General features: G+C 45.5%; 1 protein-coding gene across 1 annotated transcript in view; it reads left to right on the forward strand.

Moving 5' to 3' along the window:
• Window positions 1-25,529, forward strand: part of LOC146775926 (cytochrome P450 2C23-like) — a 768,862-nt gene that overhangs the window by 395,014 nt on the left and 348,319 nt on the right. The window contains exon 7 of the mRNA XM_085639573.1: window positions 16,745-16,932. Within this exon, the coding sequence (XP_085495699.1) occupies window positions 16,745-16,932 (188 nt within the window). The remainder of the gene's footprint in view (window positions 1-16,744; window positions 16,933-25,529) is intronic.

Below are 25,529 nucleotides of genomic sequence, written 5' to 3' on the forward strand. Positions count from 1 at the left end.
GAGGTGGTCCAGGCCACACCCCTTTTTACACCTCTCTGCAACGCAGCTCTGTGGCGCTTCCTGGAGGTACGTGGTGGGCTAGTTGGACCCCAGCGACCCTCATTATTCAAGGGGACTTAATATCCCAACTTAAAACGTGCCACGGGTGCGTTTGTACAGTGGTGAAGGGAGGGGACGGGGCCTGAGGTGACATGTGTGCAAACACGCCTTGTGGCACGTTTAAAGTTGGGGAATTAATTTCCTTTCAATCCTGAGGGCCCCTGGTGGCCAACTAGCCCACCAAGTATCTCCAGTCAGCGCCACAGGCCTGTGTTGCAGAGAGGTGGTCCAGGCCATGCCCCTTTTTACACCTCTCCGCAACGCAGCTCTGTGGGGCTTACTGGAGGTACCTGGTTGGCTACTTGGACCCAAGGGACCGTCAGGATTCAAGGGGACTTAATCTCCCAACTTAAAATGGCCAGAGGGCGTGTCTGCGCACATGTCACCTCAGGCCCCCCTCCCTTCACCACTGTGCAAACGCGCCCGTGGCACGTTTTAGGAGGTAGTTTTAATCCTGTTGCCCTATTATGTACTAGGGCCTTACAGAGGAGGTCATGCTAATCACATGGGTACCCCAACGCATAGTGTTCCCTAGTGTATGTAGGTGTTTTCACTGTATTCTAAGTGACTTTTAGCATAGCTCGCGTTCTAGGCCTGGTTAGTCAGAGTCATTTACCACCAGTACCCATCTGAAACAGTTGTGGGCACAGGATAATTTTGCAACAAGGCCTCTTTCTGCTCCTCTGTTGGTTCTTTCTGCATGTCTTGCTTCTCCCTGCACTTTTCTTCATCTTTGTGGACTTCTGTTGCTTCTTTCAGCATTTCTTTTGCTTCTTTCTGTGCGTTTTTTCTTCTTTCTTCACATGTCCTACCTTTGTAGGGATAGTTAGAATCTAGCATTTGAAAAACCTTTGAAATTCACTGAAAAAACCATAGGTTTCAGGCATGTTATAGTTAGAAATTAGCATTTGAAAAACCTTTGAAATTCACTGAAAAAACCATAGGTTTCAGGCACGTTATAGTTAGAAATTAACATTTAAAAAACCTTTGAAATTCACTGAAAAAACCATAGGTTTCAGGCACATTATAGTTAGAATTTAGCATTTAAAAAACCTTAGATATTAACTGAAAAAACCATAGGTTTTAGGGAAAGTTATAGTTAGTTGGACATTTCACTCGTATAAAACCATAGAAATTCCCCCGTTATAGTTAGTTCAGCTAACTATAACTCGCGCCCCCGCAATGCACTGCTGATGACGTCACATAATACATCACTCATGACATGGTCAGTGACATCACTGATGACATCACTGATGACATCTCAAATGACATCACTGATGACATCATCCTTGTGATAAGTTGATGCATTTTCTCACACCCTAATATAACCTTTGATATACCCACTCTAAATTACAGACTGTCATTCTCAAAACCATAGATACACCAACACCAATAACTACATACCCACTCACTGAATATTAGGTCTACACACACACATCCACTCACTCACCCGTACAATCACTCATAATTATGGTCACTCAGTACAGGACTATCATATGCACTCATACACCTATATAGACACTCACAAACCGCCACTCATCCATAGAGGTACTCACACACCTTGTCAGTCATGCAAATAATTAATCACACTCCCATTTACTCACCTATACAGTTATACACACACCAGCTCACTTACTCATACAAATACTAGCACATTCTTACGCTCTTATACAATCACTGATACAAGCACACACTCATCCATACAGCCACTCTCACAATCACACACTCTCACGTATAGCCATTTAAATACTCTAACACACATATATACTGCCTTTCACATATGTAGTTACTCACACATGTACCACTGAGATATACATTCGCTCACTAAAACACCCATGCACACACTCACCCACCCATACCGTCCATCACAGATGCACCCAGTGAATCACCCACTCACACATCTATGCACAGAGTCACACACACCCCACCCACATAAACACTCTTGGCACCCATACAGATACTCAGACAACCAATCAATAACCCATATAGACACTCATGTAGCTATTCGCAAACCCATGTAGCCGCTAACACACCAACAGACAGACGGATACAGACATACACACAGTTTAGTCACTAACCCCTGCATTCAATAAGATACGTTTAATCACTCACTTATAGAGTCAGTCACGCACCTACTAAATCATCCATTCAGACACTTATACACCCACTCATTCTTCAATACGCCTTTCCCTATATATATTAAACATATTTAAACTTTACAGAAACACACATTCACTGGATCATGTCATTAGTTATGTCATCAGTGATGTCATTTGAGATGTCATCAGTGATGTCATCAGTGATATCACTGACCATGTCATGAGTGATGTAATATGTGACGTCATCAGCAATGCATTGCGGGCGCGCGAGTTATAGTTAGCTGAACTAACTATAATGGGGGAATTTCAATGGTTTTGTACGAGTGAAACGTCCCACTAACTATAACGCCCCTGAAACCTATGGTTTTTTCAGTGAATATATATATATATATATATATATATATATATATATATATATATATATATATATATATATATATATATATATATATATATATATATATATATATATATATATATATTTAAGAAAGAAACTCGGTAGCATCCCCCACCAAGGTATCCACGGCACCAAGGAAGTCCACAGCACGGCAAGGTCAGTCAATATCGTTTATTTCATCTGCAACAGGGACGGTCGACGCGTTTCGGCGAATGCCTTCAACTGGACCATAGAGTCCCAACATCTAGACAGTCTTTTTAAAGTGACAGAGTGTAATAAAAACAAAGAATTCACCTTGTGTGTTTCAGTAGGCTAGAGTGTTAACCCACACTCAACAATGGCATACTTTGGGCTCCATTTTGCATTTCAATTTTATTTTTATATGTTTATTTATTTTATTTTTTATTTTTTTATATTTATTTATGTGTTTTGTTGTATATATAAGAAATATTTCCTATTTATAGTTTGGATCCTTAAACAGATAACCAGACAACATTGGCAGATTTATTGAGTAAAGTACTCACCAATTTTGGAAAACTTTTTATGAGAAACATAGAACATTGTATATGCTGTGATTATCAAGGTCATGCATATATTTACATTCTGAAAAAGATCCTAAAAAAATCCTAAGAGATATGCAGGGAATAAATGGATTTGAGTTGTGACTAATTTTGAGAGATGACCTCAAAGCACAAGGGAAAATGTCAATAATTATTAAAAATTATTAAAAATTATTAAAAAGGCGGGAGGAGCCTAGCGCTTGACCAAGATGGCCGCGTGAGCCTTGAGCTCCCGCGACCCTCGCGCCCTCCAGCAATTATCCTGTCCTAAATCCTGATTTTCATGCACGGAATCCTGCAGATGAGTCATAGCTGGGGCGATTGACGTTGTCCGGGCTAAGATCGCCCACCGGGGACCGAAGTTGTGCATGGCGGAAGACTGCGGCCTACCTCCGAAGGATGCCAGGGGCTTGCATTGGCAGGATGCCCGGCCACTAATTGAACAACAGCGGCCTTGGCAGGTGTGCACTGGCGGGCGGGTGCCGCTGCACTTTCACTTTCGCTTTCTTGCCCTTGGCTTGCTCTGGGTTGGGAGCGCTTCGTGCCGATCCCCTGTTAACTGAAAGACCTCCACTCGACCCTGGCTGGCTGCTGAAGTCCTAATTGACCCTGTCTCCTCTGGCTGATTGAGGGACGTCTTTTTGCTACTGACCGCCCAGCCGTTCGAGATGTCGACCAAATCGGAGGCAGACAAGCCGAAGTCTAAGACTACCAGGCGGGGAGGCTATATCCAATCCAACAACATGGATCGCTATGCCCAGCAGAAGGGGTCGCCTGGTGGATCGGGACAGTCGCTGGAAGCACAGAAGGCCGATTCATCCCCAGCCTCGGAGTTATCATTGCAGGATATCAAGGGGGCGATAGATGGGATGCAATCTTCGATTGGGCGACAGTTCGAGACCCTGGCGCACAAGGTGGACATGATTTTGGTGGATGTCAACTTGATTCGCGCGGACCTGGGCAAAACCAATGAGCGGGTCAAGTCCCTTGACCTCAAGGCTACTGGCCTCGCGGACGATGTCTCGGAACTCCAGGCTGAGGTTCGTAAGTTACGAACCGCGAATGACCTCTCCGCCCGCCGGCTCGAAGACTTTGAAGGTCGGGCCCGGCGCAACAATGTGCGCCTTATTGGGGTCCCGGAAACTTCGGATGAGCTCTCCGTGGATTTACTCGTCGAGGACTTGGTTGTGAATCATCTTGCGCCTAAGGGACTCGGCAGGTTCTTTGCGGTTGAGCGGGCTCACCGAGTGCCTGGCGGACGGCCTAAGGTGGGAGCCCCCCCGCGGCCGATTGTCGCCCGGATCTTTAATTTTCGGGATCGAGACGCTATCCTGCAAGCATCGAGGGTGACAGGCCCGGTGCCTTTTCAGAATGCCTCTGTGAGCTTTTATCCTGACTTCACCCAGATGGTGCAGAAACAGAGGCAGAGTTTCCTGGGGGTGAAGCGGCGGCTTAGGGAGATGGACCTGAAGTATGCCATGCTTTTCCCCGCCAGGCTACGTGTGGTGTATGAGGATCGGACTTTCTTCTTCGAATCACCGGACATGGCAGGGGACTGGTTGGATGCGCTCCCTCGGCGACAGCCCGGCCGGGACCGCGTGGATGGAGCGGAAGGCGACCGAGACGGACAAAAGTGATACCTCCGGTGTCGGTCTGTTTTGACTCAGCCTCGGACAGTGACTCGCACCCTACTGCAGTAATGGGAGGGCGGCGGGGGGAAGATAGGAGCTCTTTCCTCCCTTGGGGTACTTTTTGTAGATTTGTTTTAGATAGGGCGACAGGCACACTGCAAGTTGGGGGGGCTTTGTAAGCTGACGCAGGGGTGCAGGGAGGGGGGGATTCGGGATGTTGGGGTTGTTGTTGGGGTTTTTTTTTTTCTTGCAAGGCGTAGCAACTGTTGTCATTATTGTCCGATCGTGGTTCTCCGGGGGGGGTGGAGGTCTCTTTGTGTTTGGGGATGGGGGATAGGGGCTTAAACATAATTAGCTGGAATGTTAATGGCTTAGGGGATCGTATTAAACGGGGGATAGTCCTGCAATTCTTGAAACGGACCTCGCCAGATGTGGTCCTCCTGCAAGAGACCCACCTTATAGGGAATACATGTTATGCACTTAACAGAAAGGGTTATAAATTCATTGCTCACTCGGGGTTCTCCTCGGGCTCCAGGGGTGCGGGCATACTTGTTAGAGCTTCCCTACCATTTGAGGTTGACTCCACCATCGCTGACGACAGGGGGCGATTTGTGGCTGTGGCGGGGAGGTGGGAGGGTAGAACGTTGGTATTGGTTTCTGTTTATGTCCCCCCTGCCCTGCAGGCCTCCACGTTTGCTGATCTGGGCAAGGCCTTGTTGGAACTCCCCGAAGGGCTGCTAATAGTGGGAGGAGACTTCAATGCGGTTGGATCTGGAATGCTCAATAGGTACCCACCCAGGGACACCGGGGGTGCTCAGAAGTGGCTTCCCGACTTCATAGATACTTTTGGTCTGGTAGACTGTTGGAGGCTACGGCACCCCACTCAGAGACAATATACCTTTCATTCCGGGGCCCACGGGAGTCTCTCTCGGATTGATTACTTGCTCACTCTGGCTGCGCACGCCTCATTGGTGTCTGAGGCTAGGCACATGGCGCGGGGCATATCTGATCATTCGCCGGTGTGGGCCCGTCTGGATGTTGGCCGGGTGGTGGGGGGGCAGGGTGGCTCCCATTAACCCCTGGTACTTTCGTGACCCCAAGCTGCGCAGTGCGTTGCTGAAGACTGTTGATCACTATTTTCAAGATAATCAGGGTTCAGTTGCATCTGCGGTGTCCTTGTGGGAAGCTTTTAAGACTGTATTGAGAGGGGAGGCCCTTTCCTTGGTAGTGGCCGCCAAGCGGCGGAGGGACGCCGAGGTGACGCAAGTAGAGGACGAGATAGCGGCTTTAGAAGTGGCCTTGGAAGAGGATGTTGCACCGGCCACACTGCATAATTTGAGCTTGAAGCAATTGGAATATAGGGATCTGGTGACGAACGCTGCCAAGACCCTCAATAGGGAGCAGCAGGGTCGATTGTACGATGTTGGTGATAAGGCCGGGAAATTGCTGGCGTGGTTGGACAAAAAAGAGCGTGTTAATCGAGTGGTGCCGGAGTTGTCGATGGATGGGGGAGAGGTCGTCACTGACCCCGACGGTATAGTTCAGTGTTTCTCGGACTATTTTCGTACGGTATACACCTCGGTTTCGGATAGGCCGACTGAGGACTCGTGTGACCTCCTGCGCGATATCGCTCTGCCCTGCCTTTCTGCCATCGATAGGGATGACCTCGATGGAGACATAACTGTAGACGAAGTGGCGTGTGCTATCCGTGCGTTGTGCTCCGGTAAGGCCTCGGGCCCAAATGGTTTGCCGATTGAGCAGTATAAGCTTCGTCCGGATAAGTTGGCTCCTCACCTGCGCGCCATGTTCGTGGAGGCGCGGGTGACTGGGTTTCTTCCGCTCGATCAACGGCTGGCGACGATTGTGGTAATACATAAAGACGGTAAGCCCGGGGACAAGTGTGGCTCCTATCGGCCGATATCACTTCTCAACGCCGAGCCGAAAATCCTTGCTAAGATCCTTGCTAACCGCCTGGTCCGGGTACTGGGCGACTTGATCCACCCGGATCAGTCGGGCTTTATCCCGCACCGTAACACTGCACTGAATCTTAGACGCCTTCATGGAGTGATTGCTAGGACGGGCACGATACGGGAGCCGGCTATTGTGGCATCCCTCGATGCCACGATGGCCTTCGATACGGTGGAGTGGGCATACCTGTGGGCTGTGCTAGCCAAGTTCGGCTTTGGGCCTGGATTTGTAGGCTGGGTGAGGTTGCTCTATGAGGGGCCTCTTGCTAGCGTCGTGGTGAACGGGCGGGCGTCGACACCGTTCGAGCTCGGGAGAGGCACCCGGCAGGGCTGTCCCCTGTCGCCGTTGTTGTTCGCCCTTGCCCTTGAGCCGTTGGCGGCGTGGATACGATGGCACCCGGATATACGTGGGCTTCGTTGGTTGCCAGACCACGAAGACCGTATTTCACTCTACGCCGATGATATTCTGCTATACCTCGCCTCGCCTAAGAAATCTCTGATAGTGGTTTGTGACGTCTTGACTTCTTTCGGTAGGAACTCTGGTCTTGTCATCAATTGGGGGAAGTCATACTTGTATGTCCTGTGTGGGGATGTCCCGCCTGTCCCGCGCAACTGTTCGATCCAGATAGCCCGGCAGGGCTTTTTGTATTTGGGGATCTATATTTCCACCGACCCCATTTTACAATACGAGAAGAACTTGCTCCCTCCCTTGGCGCGTCTGCGACGGGACGTGGCGGGCTGGCGGCGGTTGCCGCTTTCCCCCCTTGGCCGTGCCGCCCTGTTTAAAATGATGTCTCTTCCCCGTTTCCTCTATGCCCTGCAGAATACCCTTGACTTGGTCCCGGCCAGTTATTTCCGTGAGGTCGAAAGCCACCAGCGCGCGCTATTGTGGGAAGGGCGTCCGCGCATAGCGATTGCTAAGTTGACGCTTCCGTGGTATGACGGGGGTATCGCGCTTCCAGACATTCGACGTTATTATTGGGCCACTCAGTTGAGCGCGATTAACCATGGTGTATATGGTCCGGCGCTGAGCCCCGGCTACGCCATGGACCGATGGTTGCTTCGTGGGGGTAATTACCACAGAGCGTTGTACTCGAAGTCGTCGGACTTAACCCTTACCGGGCCCACCAGGGTGGCCGTGCATGTATGGAAGGTGGCGACGGATTCACTGGGCTGGAAGGGTAAGCTTACCCTTGCCACCCCTCTGTTTGACTCCGATATTCTGGGAAAGCTTTGGCATACAAAAGGGTTTGAGAAATGGGACTTGATCGGTATATCCAGGGTTGGAGACCTTTTGGTTAAGGGTAGGGTAAAGTCATTTGAGGAGCTGCAGAAGGAATATGAGCTAGGGAGTACGGAGTTCTTCCGATACGCTCAAGTGTGCCACGCCTTGCGGTCAGTCCTTGTAGAGGGGGAGAAGGTGCCCGAGTCCTCTCCGTTAGAGGACCGGATCCTGGATGGGCATATGCCAGAGAGTACGATCTCGCTCATTTATAAGAAACTAATTAATGTTCGGGCGGATCTTCTTCTAGGGCTGCGCGATCAATGGACCAGGGACGGCCTCGAACTAGATGATGAGGATTGGCAGTATGCAGTTTCTTCTCCCAAAGAGGTTGCGATCCCCGCGCGCCTGCGGCTGGTACAGCTTAAAATACTTCATAGGATCTACGTGACAGGGCCCAGGCTGGTCCATATGGGTTTCTCTGAGGAGGGCTTATGTAAGAGAGGCTGTGGTATGGTGGGCACCTTCCTACATATTATTTGGGAATGCGGTGCGATTATGGAGTTTTGGAAGCGAATCCACGATGTGATGGGGGAGGTGACGAGCATCGTCATGCAGCCGGAGGCGCGGTGCTGTCTCCTGAATGTTTGGGGTCCTACTGACCACGACGCGGCACAGACTCAGTGGGTGACCCTAGGGAACATGGTAGCCAAGCGCGACATCGCTCGCCTGTGGGGCTCTCCTAGGCCTCCTACATTGACAGCGTGGATGGAAAACATGGATTGGAGCATGTTTAGGGAGAAGACAGTGTATTGTGCTCGAGGGCGCCCTCGGAAATGGCACTCTGTATGGGGGCGATGGAACCAGTACAGAGGGGGCATATGCCTGCCCCCAGACCCGGACCCGCCTGAGGAGCAGCTCTCCCCTTAGCTTTCTTTCCGGCTTTGTACTCCTCGCTGGTATGTGTTTGTCTTCTTGAGTCTCTGACTTCCCCTCCTTTCCCTTATCATAGACCTGTGTCTGATGGACGAAATGGGGCTCGCGCCCCCCGATGGGAACCCTTTTTGTGCTTTCAGTACTTATCGCCTTGCTTATGTTTAGGTTTGGGTTTGTGTTTATTTAAAATAGAACCTTTGATTCTCCTGTCTGTGTAATGTGGACACTCGCAGGTGTTGTGTTTCTAAAGCTGCCGTACCTCTGGGTTGTCGGCTGAATAGCTGTGTCACTGATTTTAAATAATAAAGGTTTTAAAAAATAAAAAAAAATAAAAAAAAAAATTATTAAAGATTATTAAAACCATGGTCTCGAATTAATCATCTCCCGAGTTTAGAAAGAGGTTCTAAAAGTTTTTAAGGGAATGATGGAAAAGTGATTTGTGCAATGTGCAAATTGTATCAATAGGGTCAGTAACATGTTAAGGTATTTAATAAAGTGCAGGTGTGTCGTGCAAATTTGCAATTATTTAGGCTTATGAGATCCAGGCTGCCTTATCTATTACACAGTGCATTTTTAGTAAAGTGCAAGTGTATCGTGCAAATTTGCAATTATTTAGGCTCATGAGATCCAAACTGCCGTAGGTATTACACAGTGCATTTTAGTAAACTGCAAATATGCAAATATATTGTGCAAAGTTGCAATTTTTTAGACTCGTAGATACAAAGTGCCATAGCCATCATCTAATACAAAGATTTTGTGCAAACAGGCGGTTTCAATCCTATGGGATATATCATTTGATGCTGCAAGTCGCATAAGTTCACATATAGTCCTGATATATTGTGCAAATTTGCAATTTCCAATCTACCATCAATGTTATTGTCTTTGCCTTGAAAACTGTTTTATTTTCTCGGGGTGGGCCACAGTTCATTTCTAGGTATTTCAGTTGGTTTCAGTCTCACTTTAATAGTCATGATTTTATAGAAACTCATCCTTTTGTTCCCCTGAATTTCTCCACTGAAAGCCAAGGGTCAGGGTTAGATCTTCCATGGTTTTTATAAATGAACATGTAATTCCGCATTCAGGTTATGGCCAAAGGGCTTTTCTGTTCCTAGTGCTAAAATGAATCTGGACTCAGCCCTTCTTAATTCCAGCGTTATATCACCACCTCTCTCATTAGGTTGCATCATTTTAGCTCCAAAATAGCGTAGCCCTAGTGAGTTTCCTTGATGTTTTTCGGAAAAATGTTTGGCCATAGGGTTCGCCAGATCTCGTTTTTTTATTGCTCGCAAGTGCTGTAGAATGCGCAGTTTTAATTTATTGATGGTACTTCCAACATAAAGTTGTTTGCACGGGCACTCTAGAACATATACCACGTATTTAGTTTCACACGTGATATGAGCAGTGATCCATTCCTTTTTGCCATTGGCCAATGTGTATGACAGTGTGTTATTTCCATGTTCACATGCTTTGCATTTGGAGCATTTCCAAAAACCAGGTGTGGTTAACCATGTAACTCTGTCCTTCTTTGATGTTTTTAGATGGCTTTGTGTCAAAATATCACCTAATGATGAGGTCTTCCTATAGGTTATTTTAGGAGTTGGTGGAAGATTTTTCTTTAGTGAATCATCAAGCAATAAAATGTTCCAATTCTTTCTGATGATTTTCCTTAGGCACTTATTTTCAACGTTAAAATCCATAATGATCCGAATTGTTTCGTCATCGTCAGTATGATCTCGTTCTTTCAGTAGTTCTGTTCTGGATTTTTCCATAGTTTTGGTCTTTGAGTCATTTATAACCTTCAGGGGATATTCTCTTGCCAGGAATCTAGCACTAGCATCTTCCAGATTACTCTCTATGTCACAGGTCTCCGAGCAATTCCTCTTGATGCGGATCATCTCGCCATACGGAATGCTCCATTTTAGATGTTGTGGGTGTCCACTGTTGGCATGGAGGATGCTGTTTGTTGACGTGGGTTTCCGATGGATTCTGGTGCAGATCTTTTGTTTACAAATAAAAACTTCTACATCCAAGTAGGTTACTTGATTTTTGCTCCAGTTGGATGTGAAGGATAAATTATAGTTGTTCTCGTTCAGGCTTTGGATGAAGTCTTCCAGTGTCGATTCATCTCCTTCCCACACTATAAACAAATCGTCTATATACCTCATCCACGTTTTGATATTAGGCCTGTATCTGCTTCTCAGGATACCATCTTCCCAAACTGCCATAAATAGATTGACATACGTCGGGGCAAAAGAAGTCCCCATTGCTATGCCTTGTCTCTGAAGGAATATCTCCCCATTGAAAAGAAAAACATTATGTGTCAGGCAATGATTCAACATGTCTAGGATCATTTGTGAATGTTCCAAATAACTCAGTGATCTTGTGTCCAGAAATGTGTTCACTGCTGCCAGACCATCTTTGTGACAGATAGATGTATACAGTGAGGTTACATCTACTGTGATTAGAATCTGATTCTTGTTCCAATGGATGGTTTCCAATCTATTTAGAAAAGCCGTATTATCTTTTAGGTATGAGGGCAATTTTGTCACGTATTCAATCAGGAACACATCGATATAATGAGATGTTCTTTCCAAGAGTGAGCCCATAGAGCTAACAATTGGTCTGCCCGGAAGGTCTACAGTTGACTTATGCACTTTCGGAAGAAAGTAAATTGTGGGTGTAACAGGATGGTCGACCTTGAGGTACATAAATTCCTCGAAGTTTATTAGTCCTCTCTCTTTCCAAATTAGTAATTGTTGATGGTATTCTATGGTCCATTGTGTCATCGGATTTTTATCCAATATTTTGTAATGATCCTGGTTGCTCAGTTGTCTGTGGGCTTCAGCAATATATTGCTCTCGGTTTTGTAGGACAATATTGCCGCCTTTATCGGCGGCTTTTAAAATGATGTTATGATTGTCTCTCAGTTCTTTCATTGCTTTCTGTTCCCCCCGTGAAAGGTTCCATGAGGGTTTATTATTCCTCCTGTGTTTTCCCATGGTGATTTGATTGATTTCATCTACCACGATCTCATGAAATAGGTAAATCTTATTTCCTGGGGGTAGCTGTGGACAAAATTTAGACTTGGATTTTAACCCACTTTCACCACCTACATGAGTGGTGATGCCTTCTTCCTGGCAGAATTTTAGATCATCTTCAATACTTGAACCAATACTGGTGCTTTCGTCAAGGTTAGAACTTCCAAGATTGGACAGTGTCTTTAAAGCTGGTAGATCTTTGCGATTCGAAGGGGAGATGTCTTGAGTTTTAGAGGTTGAGGACCTTCCTGCTGATGTCAGCTTCTCTTCAAAGTATTTCTTCAATTTGGCTTTGCGGCAAAATTTGTATAGGTCAACTCGCATGTTTGGAATGTCTAAAGTTGTATTTGGACAGAATGTGAGTCCTTTATTGAGCAGGCTGATATGGTCTGTATTTAAAATCATGTTGGAGAGATTGATGACCAGATTTTTATCAAGTGAAGTTCTTTTTATTTTTCCTTTTTCTTTTCTTCTCCTCTTTTTGACCTTGCCCCTTCTTTTGCCACGTCTGATTGGGGTGAGTTTTGACCCCTCCCCCTTCCCCATGCTCTTGGTCGACCTCGTTGTCGCGTTTCCATCTGGGCTAGTCTCATCTCCCCACAAAAATCCAGTTTAGAAATTTCTATGTCCTCATCTGCCGAGCTCAAGTCCGAGCTGTCATACAATCCTAGTGTTTCATGGCTGATGCATTTGTCCATTGCCACTATGTTCCTTAGAGAGTCATATTTTCTGGCAAATGTATAAATACGGCCATTGGCGTAATCAATACGATCACGATTAAATTTACTGGCTTTTCTTTTCTCCACATCGACTTCGTGTTTCGTTATTTTATTCTCCATTGCTTCCATCATTTCTTTTTTCTCATCATTATTTGGAAGTTTATCCAACTCCGCCACCAAAGTTTTGATTCTCTCCAAAGTGCCAACCAGTTTACGCTCTGCATGTGTGATTAATGTTTTCATTAGTCTTAGGGAGCATTCATTTGTGTCCGTTTGCCATTGTTTAATAAGATCCGTATCCATATCATTAAGTGTGGGCATAATCAAAATTCGTAGACCTCTAGGTACTCTTTTGAATTCGATATATTTTTTTAGCGTGGTTTTCTCCCACCACTTATTTATTTCCATGATCTTTGCTTGTTGTAGTTCTCTGATGACAATTTGGACAGTTTTATTCTTCCCCTCTAAAAGAAACTGTTGCGGCGGGATGGGTCTGAGGTGGCTGAGTTGTCATCTAGGAGCTCATTGGCTCTTTGTGCCCGGTTGAGGTTTCTATCCGCCATGTGACAATCTGGTTATCTGATAAGCTCCCTTGATTTTGGTGCTCGATTCTACAACAATTCACTCAATTTTGTTGCGTAGGGTTATTCATCATTGTTGTGCAGTTTGGCGTAAAGTGTTAGTTTCACTTACAGAATATGAATAAATCGTTCTTTTTTGTTTCCTTGTCGTGCGGTCCTACTCATAAGCACCTTGCAGCTTAGCAGGTGCGTATTATTCCACTGTATGCCTCAAAGGAATGTTATTTTTCTACTTTCTGGGACAAGAGTGAGACGTTCGGCACAGAGCGGTTTCACTTTCAACCGCCCCGGGACTGCGTCTCTCGCGAGTTGGATACTGACACGGTTTTTTGGTTAGACCGAGTCGGCTAAGCGTTCACCCCCCCACCGTCTCCACAGCGAAGTTAGGATCCCGCTACAGCCCCCCACAACCTTCCCGTACTCACCGAGCAGCTCTCCCTCACTTCGTCTTCGGCGTTCTTCGTCGCGGCAGTCTTTGGGTAGTCCTTCTTCACTGCTTACGACGTGAGGCAGAGGCGTCAGCTCAAGGAACTCCGTATCACAAATCGGAACTGGTTTCACAGAGAGAGACTGTTTCACCTCAATAGCGGAGTGCCTGTGGTGTGCAGATCAGCCGCTGCACTTCACATTTAAGAAAGAAACTCGGTAGCATCCCCCACCAAGGTATCCACAGCACCAAGGAAGTCCACAGAACGGTAAGGTCAGTCAATATCGTTTATTTCATCTGCTTCACCAAGTGCACAACAACAGGGACGGTCGACGCGTTTCAGCGAATGCCTTCAACTGGACCATAGAGTCCCAACATCTAGACAGTCTTTTTAAAATGATAGAGTGTAATAAAAACAAAGAATTCCCCTTGTGTGTTTCAGTAGGCTGGAGTGTTAACCCACACTCGACAATGGCATACTTTGGGTGCCATTTTGCATTTCAATTTTATTTTTATATGTTTATTTATTTATTTTTATTTTTATTTTGTTATATTTATTTATGTGTTTTGTTGTATATATAAGAAACATTTCCTATTTATAGTTTGGATCCTTAAACAGATAACCAGACAACATTGGCAGATTTATTGATATATATATATATTTAGATATAAGGGGAATATATTTAATTTACATTAGATTTAAATTACATATAAAATATTTAGGTCAAATGCTACTTTAAACTCTATTTACTAGTTATAGTTAGCTGAACGAACTATAACGGGGGATTTCTATGCTTTTGTACGAGTGAAATGTCCAACTAACGATAACTTTCCCTAAAACCTATGTTTTTTCAGTGAATTTCTAAGGTTTTTTAAATGCTAATTTCTAACTATAATGTGCCTGAAACCCATGTTTTTTTCAGTGAATAATACAGGTTTCCCTGCTCTCGCTTCAATGAAGCAAAGCAGTTTGCAATGGCAGGGTGAGAGCCGCGAGGCTCCCGCCCTGCCATTGCAAACAGCAGTGTCCCGGGGGTGGGCTCCCCGGGACACTGCAGGAGACGGCCCTGGGGAGTGGCGGTCCCCAGGGCCTATACAAGGCTCCAGGAGGGGGGCCGCGAGGCCCCCCTCCCACATTTTGAAGTTGCCCCGAGGGGTGGCGGTCCCCAGGCATACACCAAATGTAGTGAAGCCCCGGGGGTGGCGGTCCCCGGGGCTGGGGGGGCCTGAGAGCCCCCCACCCATTTTAAAGAAGCCCCAGGGGTGGCGGTCCCCAGGGCTGCGGGGGGGCCGTGAGCCCCCCGCCGATATTATGTTAGAGCCCCGGGGGTGGCGGTCCTCGGGCCGTGTGAGGGGGATTGGGACCCCCCACATTTACTTTTTCAATATGTCCCCGGGATTTGCCCCTCCCCCGGAGGCAAATTAGCATATTCAGAGTGGGAGCCCGCACTGACGTTTTTTTTTCTATCGGCAGGATGCGCGCATCCAGCGCGCATCCTCCTGTTTTTTAAAAAAAAGGGCCTTGAGGGTCCTTGTGGGACACCTTAGCAGGCCTAGGGGGTCAGGGTGTTTCTACCCTGCCCCCTTTTCCCGTTTTCCGATGTTTTTTGGGGGGTTTCTTGTGCCTCGGTTCTACCGAGGCACAAGATGGCTGCCAACACTTTCTGATTCAGAGTGTTGGCAGCCAATTAAAATTCAGCTTGTGATCGGGAGGGTGCGCGGATCCTCCGAGGCCATAGATATATATGTGTACTTTTAACTGTCATTTTCTCAGGAACTACTGACGGATTTACATCATTTAAGCAAAAGGCATGAGTCTGAACTGAGGACTACCTCTTTGCCAAATTTGCTGTAATTCCATTCAGCAGTTCGGGCTGTAGCTGCGGTTAAAGGTCCTATGGGAAAATGCATGAGGAAAACGTGTTTTGGGACCCCCCTTTTTTCTCGCCCCCCGCTTGACGAATAACCGTGAAACTTTCAGGACAGGAGCGGACCGGAGCTGGCCAAAAGTTTGGAAAATTTCGCGAAGATTCGTCAATCGGCGGCAAAGTTATTCTAAATAGAATGTTGCGGATTTCCTATGGAAAATAGGTCCTAACTATATCTACCTACTAGCGACCGCCAGTAGGTAATACATATATATATATATATGGGCTCCCCTGCGGTCCCCAACGTAAGGCCAGGCCCTGGGAGATGGGGTCCCCGGGGCCATAAGGTGGTTATTTGTGGCAATAGCAAAGGATTAAATCAACATTTGTATATTTGAGGAAAGAACAGCCGTTGGTAGGAGCAGTTTGCATGACAGTTTGCAAGCAGCTGTTGATTTAGGTGAGCAAATTAACTTCATAACCAAGGAATGGAGTAGATGTGAAGATTGTTTTAGTTTAGCTGAAGAACATGTGTACTACTAGTGTTTCTTAGCTTGATGGTGTTTGCTTTTATGCCAAAATAAATTCAGGGAGCTTTTAGAATAACCTTAGCTTTAGAGGACTTTAAAGAAGCAAACCTATCCAAGGCAGTAAGATATGTTCTGTTAAAGGAAGGCACCAAACCATCAGCTGATTCAGTGCAATTTTTATGGGAAGATTGAGTCCTACTACAGACTTCTATCAGTGACTGGCTACAGGAGCTGCTGCCCTCGTTCAGTGTCAGAGGCCAAGAAATAAACACGTAAATGTTCAGACAAAGGACCGCTGAGTTCCGCTACAGCCCGCAGTGAAGCTTGCGACATTTGCTGGTCTAAATTGATGGCATAAACTCAAATAGGGATGGGATAAACATTTCTGGTTGCTGAAGGTAAAGGAGTATATGAACAAGGTTTAATATTCTGTAGCAAGCAACTGAAATCCATCCCAATATATTACTATCTTTAATTTGACAGTGCAGATCATCATTCTGGAACAATGCAAATCCAAGCTCTTGCTCAATATTATCATGGAAAGAGAAGGGTAAGGGTATGAAGTTATGGTAGAGTATTTTTTGTCTGCATTAGAAATTTCAGAGGAGCCCACTTAACACAATGTCTTTAAAGTGATCACAAAGGATGAATATTTTTGGGTTCTTTTCAGAACGGTGTCATAAAGAAATTGAAGAAATCTTTGGAGACAGTGAGCTCTTGAATTACGAGGATAAGGCAAAAATGCCCTATACACAGGCAGTCCTGCATGAGATCCAGCGCTTTGCCAATGTCGTCCCCCTTGGTGTCTACCACGCTCCTTGGAAAGAGGTCAGCATTGCAGGATACGTAATCCCCAAGGTAAGACATTGTATGTAACTGTTAAGTAGACACTTGGGGCCCGATTGCAAGTCTGGCGGTCCGAGGACCATCAGACTTGCAGGGGCAGTGGTGGCAGTCTCCCCACCGCCATATTGTGATATGGGTGGTGGGACCGCCACAGCCCTGCCGCAGCGGCCATGGAACTGCCATTCCCTGGCAATGTTGAAGAGGTCAGGACGCATCCATATGTTTGGCAGGACTACCGCGGTCCCGCCAAGCATATTAGGAGTTTCCTCTCCGCCAGGATCTACATGGCAGTTCCTCCTCCATGTAATTCCTGGCAGAGAGGAAACAAAGTGCCTCACGCCCTGTGGATGCACACAGGGGGACACAACATGTGCCCTCCTACGTACATGCACACCATGCCGGAAACATAGACTATCATGTCAGTGGCAACAATAGTTCATTCATCATTTTGATCCATATGGGTTCTGTTAAAAAACATTAGTTGCTTGAGATTTAATATCGACTCTGTGTTGGGTGATCACTGTTGTAGCATCACTGGGCCCTTTTGATCATTCACCTTTACAGGGTGGGAAGTAGTTTAATTATAATTACCTAATAATATTTATTGGTTTTTTTATTTAGTAGTGCACAAAATATTTTCTTCATTGTTATACATGTGTTACACAATGAGTATCTGCTTATTACCTCATTCTGTATGATATGGTGTCATGTCAACCGCGTATTCTGGTATAAAGACTGCATGTTATACACATTGTTGCATTCAAACATCTCCGTGACATAAATGATAACACTGCTATTGCAACCCGATGAACTCCCCCCATATACTACCCCCCCTCCCCCTTGGCCCTGAGTGCAAGAATATTTGAGTCGTGTGCACGTCTCTTCCATCAATCTGAGTGGGGTTTACCCATTCCGCATGAAGAGATTCCCCCCATTCATCGTGCTATTTTCCTAGTTAAGTGCGGTATGCATGTACTCATTGTGTTTGTGGAACATCTGATACACCCTCTAGGTCACTACCCTAGAAGGCCTCCAATATGACATCCCACTCCAACGATATTGGGTTTTTCCGGAGTCCCCTGGCTTCCTCCCTGCGCAGGGATGCACTTTCCGCCCCCGCCCAACTAATCATTTCGTTGTGTCATGTGTGTAATGAAGGAGCCTTAGTCGATTTCCAACGCATGGTGATGGATCTTTTGGCCAGCAACAATGCCAGGTCCATAAAGCGTAACTGAACCTTCTGCACTGGTCCGTGTTTAAGGAGACCAAGTAAACACACTAACGCCGAGTCCCTTATATCAAGATGGGTAACCATCTCCAGTGTCTGTATCACCCTTATCCAGTAGGCTCTCAGACCCGGGCAGGTCCATAGCATATGAAGTAAGTCGGCCTCCACCATTTGACATCTAGGGCAGCGATGTATGGTGGATGGATATATTTTCTGCAGCTTGTGTGGTGTTAGGTAGGCTCGGTGTATTAGCATGCATGCATTGTATAAATTTAAACTTTGCATTACGTGGGATTTTCCTAAGGTAATCTAAGATTCCTGCCCATTCTTTATCTGTGAATTCTCTAACTATATCCATCGCCCAATGTGCTCGGAGCACCTCAAGTGGGAGCTTCACATGTGTGTGGATACTCAAATATAACCATTTAATAAGATGGCTGCCCCGGCCCATGAGATAAAGTGCTTTAACTAGTTCATGCGTCTGCGGTTCAATCCGGTCAGGGGACCATTGCTTTTTGACATAGTGTCATAATATCTTATATTCTGTAGATAATAAGGACAAGGGGTGGTAACCGGACTTGTCAGCCAGGTCCCTCCCTGGCTTAGGTAGCGATACTACCAGCGCTTGGACCGTAGAGTGGGGTAGATGCCCTAACTCAAGAGATTGATTGTACACTGCTTCCAGCTGGGGTACTAGTATATCCAAGTAAGTCTCAAAGAATTCCACTGGTAAGCCATCCATGCCAGGCGCTTTATTACGTGAAAGTCCCGATATAGCGGCTTTGATTTCTCTGCTAGGGATGGGCCCCGAGAACGTGTGCTGCACATCATCCGGAATCTGCTAGAACGGTAAGTCTGCAAGAAAATCGTCAATATGTACATCGTCCAGTGGGATTGGCGCGCGGTACAACCCTTCATAATATACACAGAAGGCCTCATTTATAGCATACTGAGTACATACTGTGGCCCCTCCAGGCAGGTTGATATGGCTAATGACAGTAATGGGTGGGTCATCCCTGATTAATTTGGCTAATAGGGTACCCGATTTATCCGCAGCAGAGTGCTTTATTTGAGTGTAGGAGCGGTAGTCAATCAGCCGGAATGTTTCCAGCAGTTGCGCATGTGTGATGCGTGACCCCTGTAAGTCAGTTCGCTTACCGGGGGCATGCAATGCCTCCTGCTCCAAAATCGTCATTCTATCTTCCGTTTCCTTTAGGTTCCTGTGTACTTCCTGCCTCGCGCCCACCGTGGCGCTAATCGCTGTCCCTCTGATCACTGTTTTTAGTGCATCCCATTCAACTAGAATGGTGGATGCGGTGTTTGCATTTCAGAAAAATAGTTTTGGAGTGTTGTAGAAAGAGTACTGTGGAACACTGTATCCTCAAGTAATTACGTAGGTATTCTACACCATGTAATAGTAGTCTCTAAGGGGTTATGATCAGAGAAGGTCTTGGCCAGGTAAGTGGTATGTGTCACCTGGTAAGCTGTGGAGCGGGAACACAGAAGCCTATCTATTTGTTTGTGTAGTTGGTGCACTGGGTAGTAGAAGGAGTACTCTTTGCCCAATGGATTCCTCTGTCTCCACACATCATGGAGGAGCCAGCCATCCACCCAGCTACGGAATGCATCCGCCTGTTTACTAGCCATTGTGCCATTCAGAGGAGGGTGTGAGCGGTCAAGACCGACATCAATGACAGCATTGCAGTCGCCTCAAATTATCCATGGGGTTGCCTCCCAGCCTGCTAAGATAGAATTCAGGCCTAAAAAAGACTTATTCTGATCACAATTTGGCACGTACACAGTCCCTAAAACAACAGGTCTCCCATCCAATGCACCCTTTAAAAATAGGTATCTTCCTTGGGTATCCACCGCTTATCAGTGAGGACAAATGGAACCCCTCCTCTTATCCATATAGTGATCCCCCTGGCGAAGGCCAAGTAATTAATAGATATAACCTGTCCTCTTCATTTTTTGCGCATCTTTGCAGCTTCTGAATCTGTCGGGTGCAATTCCTGGAGGAATACAATATGTGCCTTACGTCGCAGCAGTTGCACGTAAACACTGTGCCTCTTATAGACCGAGCCCAGACCACGGACATTCCACGTGATAATGTTAAAAGTGTCTAAGTTCTGCATTGGTTACAATTCGCATCCAGTACATCTCAAGGGGGGAACCAACCAAATCAGTGAGTCTCAGCATTTGCATCTTGTCAGAGCCCAGATACCCCCTTAATAACTTGAATTCCAGGCCTAGCTGGTGAACTAAACAAAGCCAAACTAAACATTGCACACAGTTAACAGTTATTAAACAAACAGTGGCATTCTCATTTGGGGGACCAACAGCCAACGCCGTCATAGGGCAAAGTTCCACATTTGAGAGCTCCTCTGAGCCCGCGCGTATAAAAGGACAATTATGATAGACCATTTATGACATAAGATATCACAGCAAAAGGATACGATCATCTTGAAGTCTCCGTGCCAAGGCCACATCGGGCCAGAGCATCCATTGCTAGAGGAGAGAGAGAACAGGGCATCTACATGTCTTGTAGCTTATCAGCCATTTGCGGGGTCACACTGGGGAAAAGTGTCAAGCTGCCTTCCGAGTCTGAGCGGACAGTGCTGTGCTCAGATAACTCCGAGTCTCGACACGCTGTTATGCCCCTGAAAGTGGTGGCCGCTACCAGGGCTAGCTCCTTGCTAATTTGCGCCTGTTCCTGCGTGGGATCCGGAAACACAACTTTGTCTGCAGTACCTGCACTCCGCTGCCAGCGTCGTCCCCGGGCTCCCTTGGGGCTGTGGGGGGACCTCAGAAGAGGCCGACCCGATAGTTGTGTTGGGTCTATTACCTCAATCCATTTCTCCACATCCCCCGAAGATTCCAAAAAGTACGTTTTCTGATTATATATTATTTTTAAACGTGCAGGAAATAACAAGGCGTATTTGAAGTTTAATGTACGCAGCTTTTTCTTGACCATCTGGAATGAAGAGCACCTCCTTTGGACCAGTAGCGTATAGTCTGGATACAGCGACACCTGGCAGTTCTCAAAATCAATCTGTGGCTTCTCTCGCGCTTTTTGTAGCAGGACGTCCTGGTCCCTATAGTTTAGGATCCTAGCAATCAATGGCCTATTTTGGCATGTGAGCTACAACATGGGCCATTTATTAGGCTCTATAACAAAATAGGATTGTTCTGAGGACATCTGTCCCTTTATGATGGAGTGTATAAAGTAAAATTTACTACATTGTATGGTCCGGACCTGAAAAGTCTGCTATCTTACCATTCATGAAAATTGCGTAGTTGTGTGGTTACAGGTATTTTTTGCTGTTTTATAATGATTTATGATTTATTATTATTCCACACTAGGTGTGTTTGAGTGCACAATATGAATCACTGTATTATTTGGACATCGGTTTGTCATGTTTGCAATTTCCTCCCTTCCTTTATTTTAAGTATATTATGTGATTATACTTCAGGTCCTTGATAATTTGGTATGTTACCTTTTAGAATATGGTTTTCGATGTTTGGCTATTTAGCCATTGATTAATTTCCCAGATGGCCACTTGGTGTTTCATGAATCGGATAAAAAAAAATTCTCTGACGCTCCTATTAATTGAATTTGAAATACCTAACTATCGGATCAGGTATTTATAAGTGATTCTCCACTTTGAGTTCATGAACTTGTTTAATGCTTAGACACAGTGAAAATTTGCTTCGTTGTATTTTGTACCATATTGGTGTCATTGTTTTGTTGCTACGATATTAAGAGCTAGAAACGTTTAGAGCATATACCGATCGCCATTATACAAACAATGAAATGTTATGTGTTACTTATGTTTCTTATTTCACCTTTTGCTTGCCATCGAGGATTCAGTGAATTTACTGATATTAATTTTAAATTTATCATTTGTAACTTTGAAAACCATTTAAGATCAATGTCATGAAGTATTTCTTCGCTGTCTATCATTACGTGGGCGGATATATTGTACAAAAATCAGAAAATGGGGGGAGAAAGACGGAAAAGCTAGGTCCACCCTCCTGTTTCAATCGTAAACCAAAAACATCTGAGATCTTGGATAAAGAACCAAGCTAAGGAAAAAGGTTTTTTTGATCAGTTAGAGTCAGAAAAAACATGGCATGAAAGGAAAAATGTCCTTTCTTGAGTCCCCTCACTCACCAGGGTTTCCCCACGGTGACATGGTTCATCATAGGGGCCCATCCCAACCCGCTGCTGGTTGGGGCGTGCTACGACTTGCGACACTACGTAGGAGCACTGTTTTGTGAGTGACTGTGTAGTGCAGTGGTATAAGTGGAATGGGTGAGTTAACAATATCTAACTAGTGGGTGAAATAGTTATGTTAAAAACGGGGTCGGTCTCTAGGGTCCCTGTCTTCTATGGGTCAGGGGTCCCTAGTGGACGTCAACTAGTTTCGAGCTTCCCCAGTGCTCTTCTTCAGGACCGACACAGGGTCCAGCCCTGTGTGTACCACTCCTTAAGTGACCTAAAATGAGGAAAACTAAGTTGCGCTGCAATTGTTAAGCAAGCGGGGTTAATACATACGATACGATAATCCTGTAGTATCTGTGAATAGAAATGAAAAGACAAGATTATCACGTACAACCTACTCCCTGTGGTGTAGGTGATTTAGTTAAAAACACAATACAACTGTTCACTCATCCATTAGGGTGTGTACACGCTTTGCCATGCTTGATTAAGAAGACAAAAACACATTCCTTACTCAGCCACACCTAATTGTGGCGCCGTGAACCAGTGCCTTGGTATAATCTAAAAACAAAAACACAGGGTTCACCCCGTGACACTACCAATGGGACATGACGGGTGTTGTTAATTCTGGTTACGTCCTTGTGTAGGATCATGCGTTATGGTGAAAAGAAAAACACACAAATGCTCGTTAATGCCTCTTATAGTATCTTTTGTGATGTTGTTTGAAGCGCGTTAAAATACGTGGAGCTGAAAACTTCCAAAGACACATAATACAAAATGGACATAAATACATGGAGGGTTCAACATACTATTTAGAAAGCAATATTGTGCTTCATGGTCGCCGAGGGTCTGAGAGGTTCGGACTCGAATGTTAAAGATGGAAAAAATGGGACAAAGCGATGTTGAAAGGTTCGTTGCTAAAGGAAAGAAACGCGGGTGAGCTGTGGTGGTTGCCACAGGCTGCCCTGTCCGTACCTACAAAGGAAGAGACTTACTTGAAGGGAAATCCTCTTGGGCGTGTTCGCCTGCTGTCCCTCGAGACCACATATTACTAAGTCTTTCCCGGGAGGAGGTTTTAATAGGAAGTGTTTCCGCCTAGTCATACTTTGAAAAACTAGAGCGGAAATCTTCACAAAATGGCCGCCATGATTGGCTAAAGAGGTGGCCCTTTTGGAGTGCGCAGAAAGAGCGTGGAAGGACTGGTGCAATGCTTATTGCACGGAATTTGAAATATAATGAAAGAAATAATGAAAAGACTGAAGAAGAAATAAAGGAATACAAATTGAATAGAGATTGAAAGAATAAAAGGAGAAAGTACAATACGTACACGCAGACAAACGGGGTGTGTGTACTGACTATAATGTGATGTTGTGGTTGAACGAGGGCTTGTTTTTCGCTCATAATCAGGGGTACATAATAAATGTCATGTGATGGCTGTTGTTGCCTCCTCCCTATATATTGGGGTACTGTGGTGTTTTATTTTGAGAAATGCCCCCAAGGGATGCCATCGTTTAGACCTTGGCTATCAGTACGTAATTTGAAAACCCAACGTTGTTCTTTTTCGAGTAGTCTTTGCTCTAAATTGTCATTGCTTTTGATGTGTTCAAGGACCACCCATTTCATGTTGTTGGGTGTATGTTGCCTTTCAATGAAGTGTGATGTCATTTTTGTTTTCGCCCGCTTGCACCTGATGTTGCTGCGGTGCTCGACAATCCTGGTACTCACTTTTCCTGTGGTCATTCCCACATAGTGAAGGTTACAGGTGCAGGTGATCAGGTATACCACCCCTGTAGTATTGCAATTAGTGAAACTGTGCAGTTCCCAGGTCCTTTGGTTGTTGAAATTCACCTTTTTGGTGGCTGTGGTCAGGTGACACACACTGCTGTTACTGCACGGATAGTGTCCTTCGGGTAACGTGTGCAAGGTTTTTTGCCCATCTGATTTTTCGTTGTCTTTAGGGCGTGTGTGGACAAAATAGTTTCTCAGGTTTTACCTTTTCTGTGGCTGAACATAGGTCTGGGTATGTCCAAGGTAGCACTGCTCAGTGTCCGTCAGAGTTGTTTGATGATTTTGGTCACCTTGTTTGATACAATGTTGTAAGTGGTGATGCAAATTGGTCTCTTGTCCTGCATAGTAGTTTCCTTCTGTCTATGTTCAAGGAGTGCTTCTCTGTGGTTGTTTGCAGCTCTTTTTTGGCTGTTGTGATCAGGTGTTTTGGTTATTGTCTTGCTTCTAAAGGAGTGGTACACACAGGGCTTGTTTGTCCTGAAGAAGAGCACTGGGGAAGCTCGAAACTATTTGACATCCACTAGGGACCCCTGACCCATAGTAGACAGAGACCCTAGAGACCGACCCCGTTTTTAACATGTCAACTAGGGGCCCGAATAAAGTTATTTCACCCACTAGTTAGATATTTTTAACTCACCCACTCCACTTATACCACTGCACTACACATAGTCACTCACAAATCAGTGCTCCTACGTAGTGTCGCAAGTTGTAGCACGCCACTACCCGCAGCGGGTTGGGATGGCCCCTATGATGAAGCATATCACCGTGGGGAAACCCTGGTGAGTGAGGGGACTCAAGAAAGGACATTTTTACTTTCATGCCATGTTTTTTCTGACTCTAACTGAGCAAAAAAACCTTTTTCCTTAGCTAGGTTCTTTATCCGAGATCTTGGATGTTTTTGGTTTACAGATATATTGTACATCATTTCCGATGCGCTTTGAATTTGACAAAAGCAGTTGTGGCTGAAACGCATTGTTCAGTTTATTTTATTCAATTGGAATAAAATTATTGACACTAGATTGGTGTGGCGCCTATCCCTCCTGCTGGACTGGATATATATATATATATATATATATATATATATTCACTTAAAAAACCATAGGTTTCACACATGTTATAGTTAGCTGGACATTTCACTCGTAAAAAACCATTGAAATTCCCCCGTTATAGTTACTGCAGGCAACTATAACTCACGCGACCGCAATCCTCTGCTGATGACGTCAGATATTACATCACTGTATTTAGACACTTATTTACCCATGTCTTCTTCCATTAATCTTTAGCTATACATATATTACAAATATTTATTTTTCATAAAGACACATATGTCATCAGTGATGTAATATCTGACGTCATCAGCAGAGGATTGCG

Source organism: Triturus cristatus, chromosome 12 (genome assembly GCF_964204655.1).
Source record: "Triturus cristatus chromosome 12, aTriCri1.1, whole genome shotgun sequence".
NCBI lineage: Eukaryota > Metazoa > Chordata > Amphibia > Caudata > Salamandridae > Triturus > Triturus cristatus.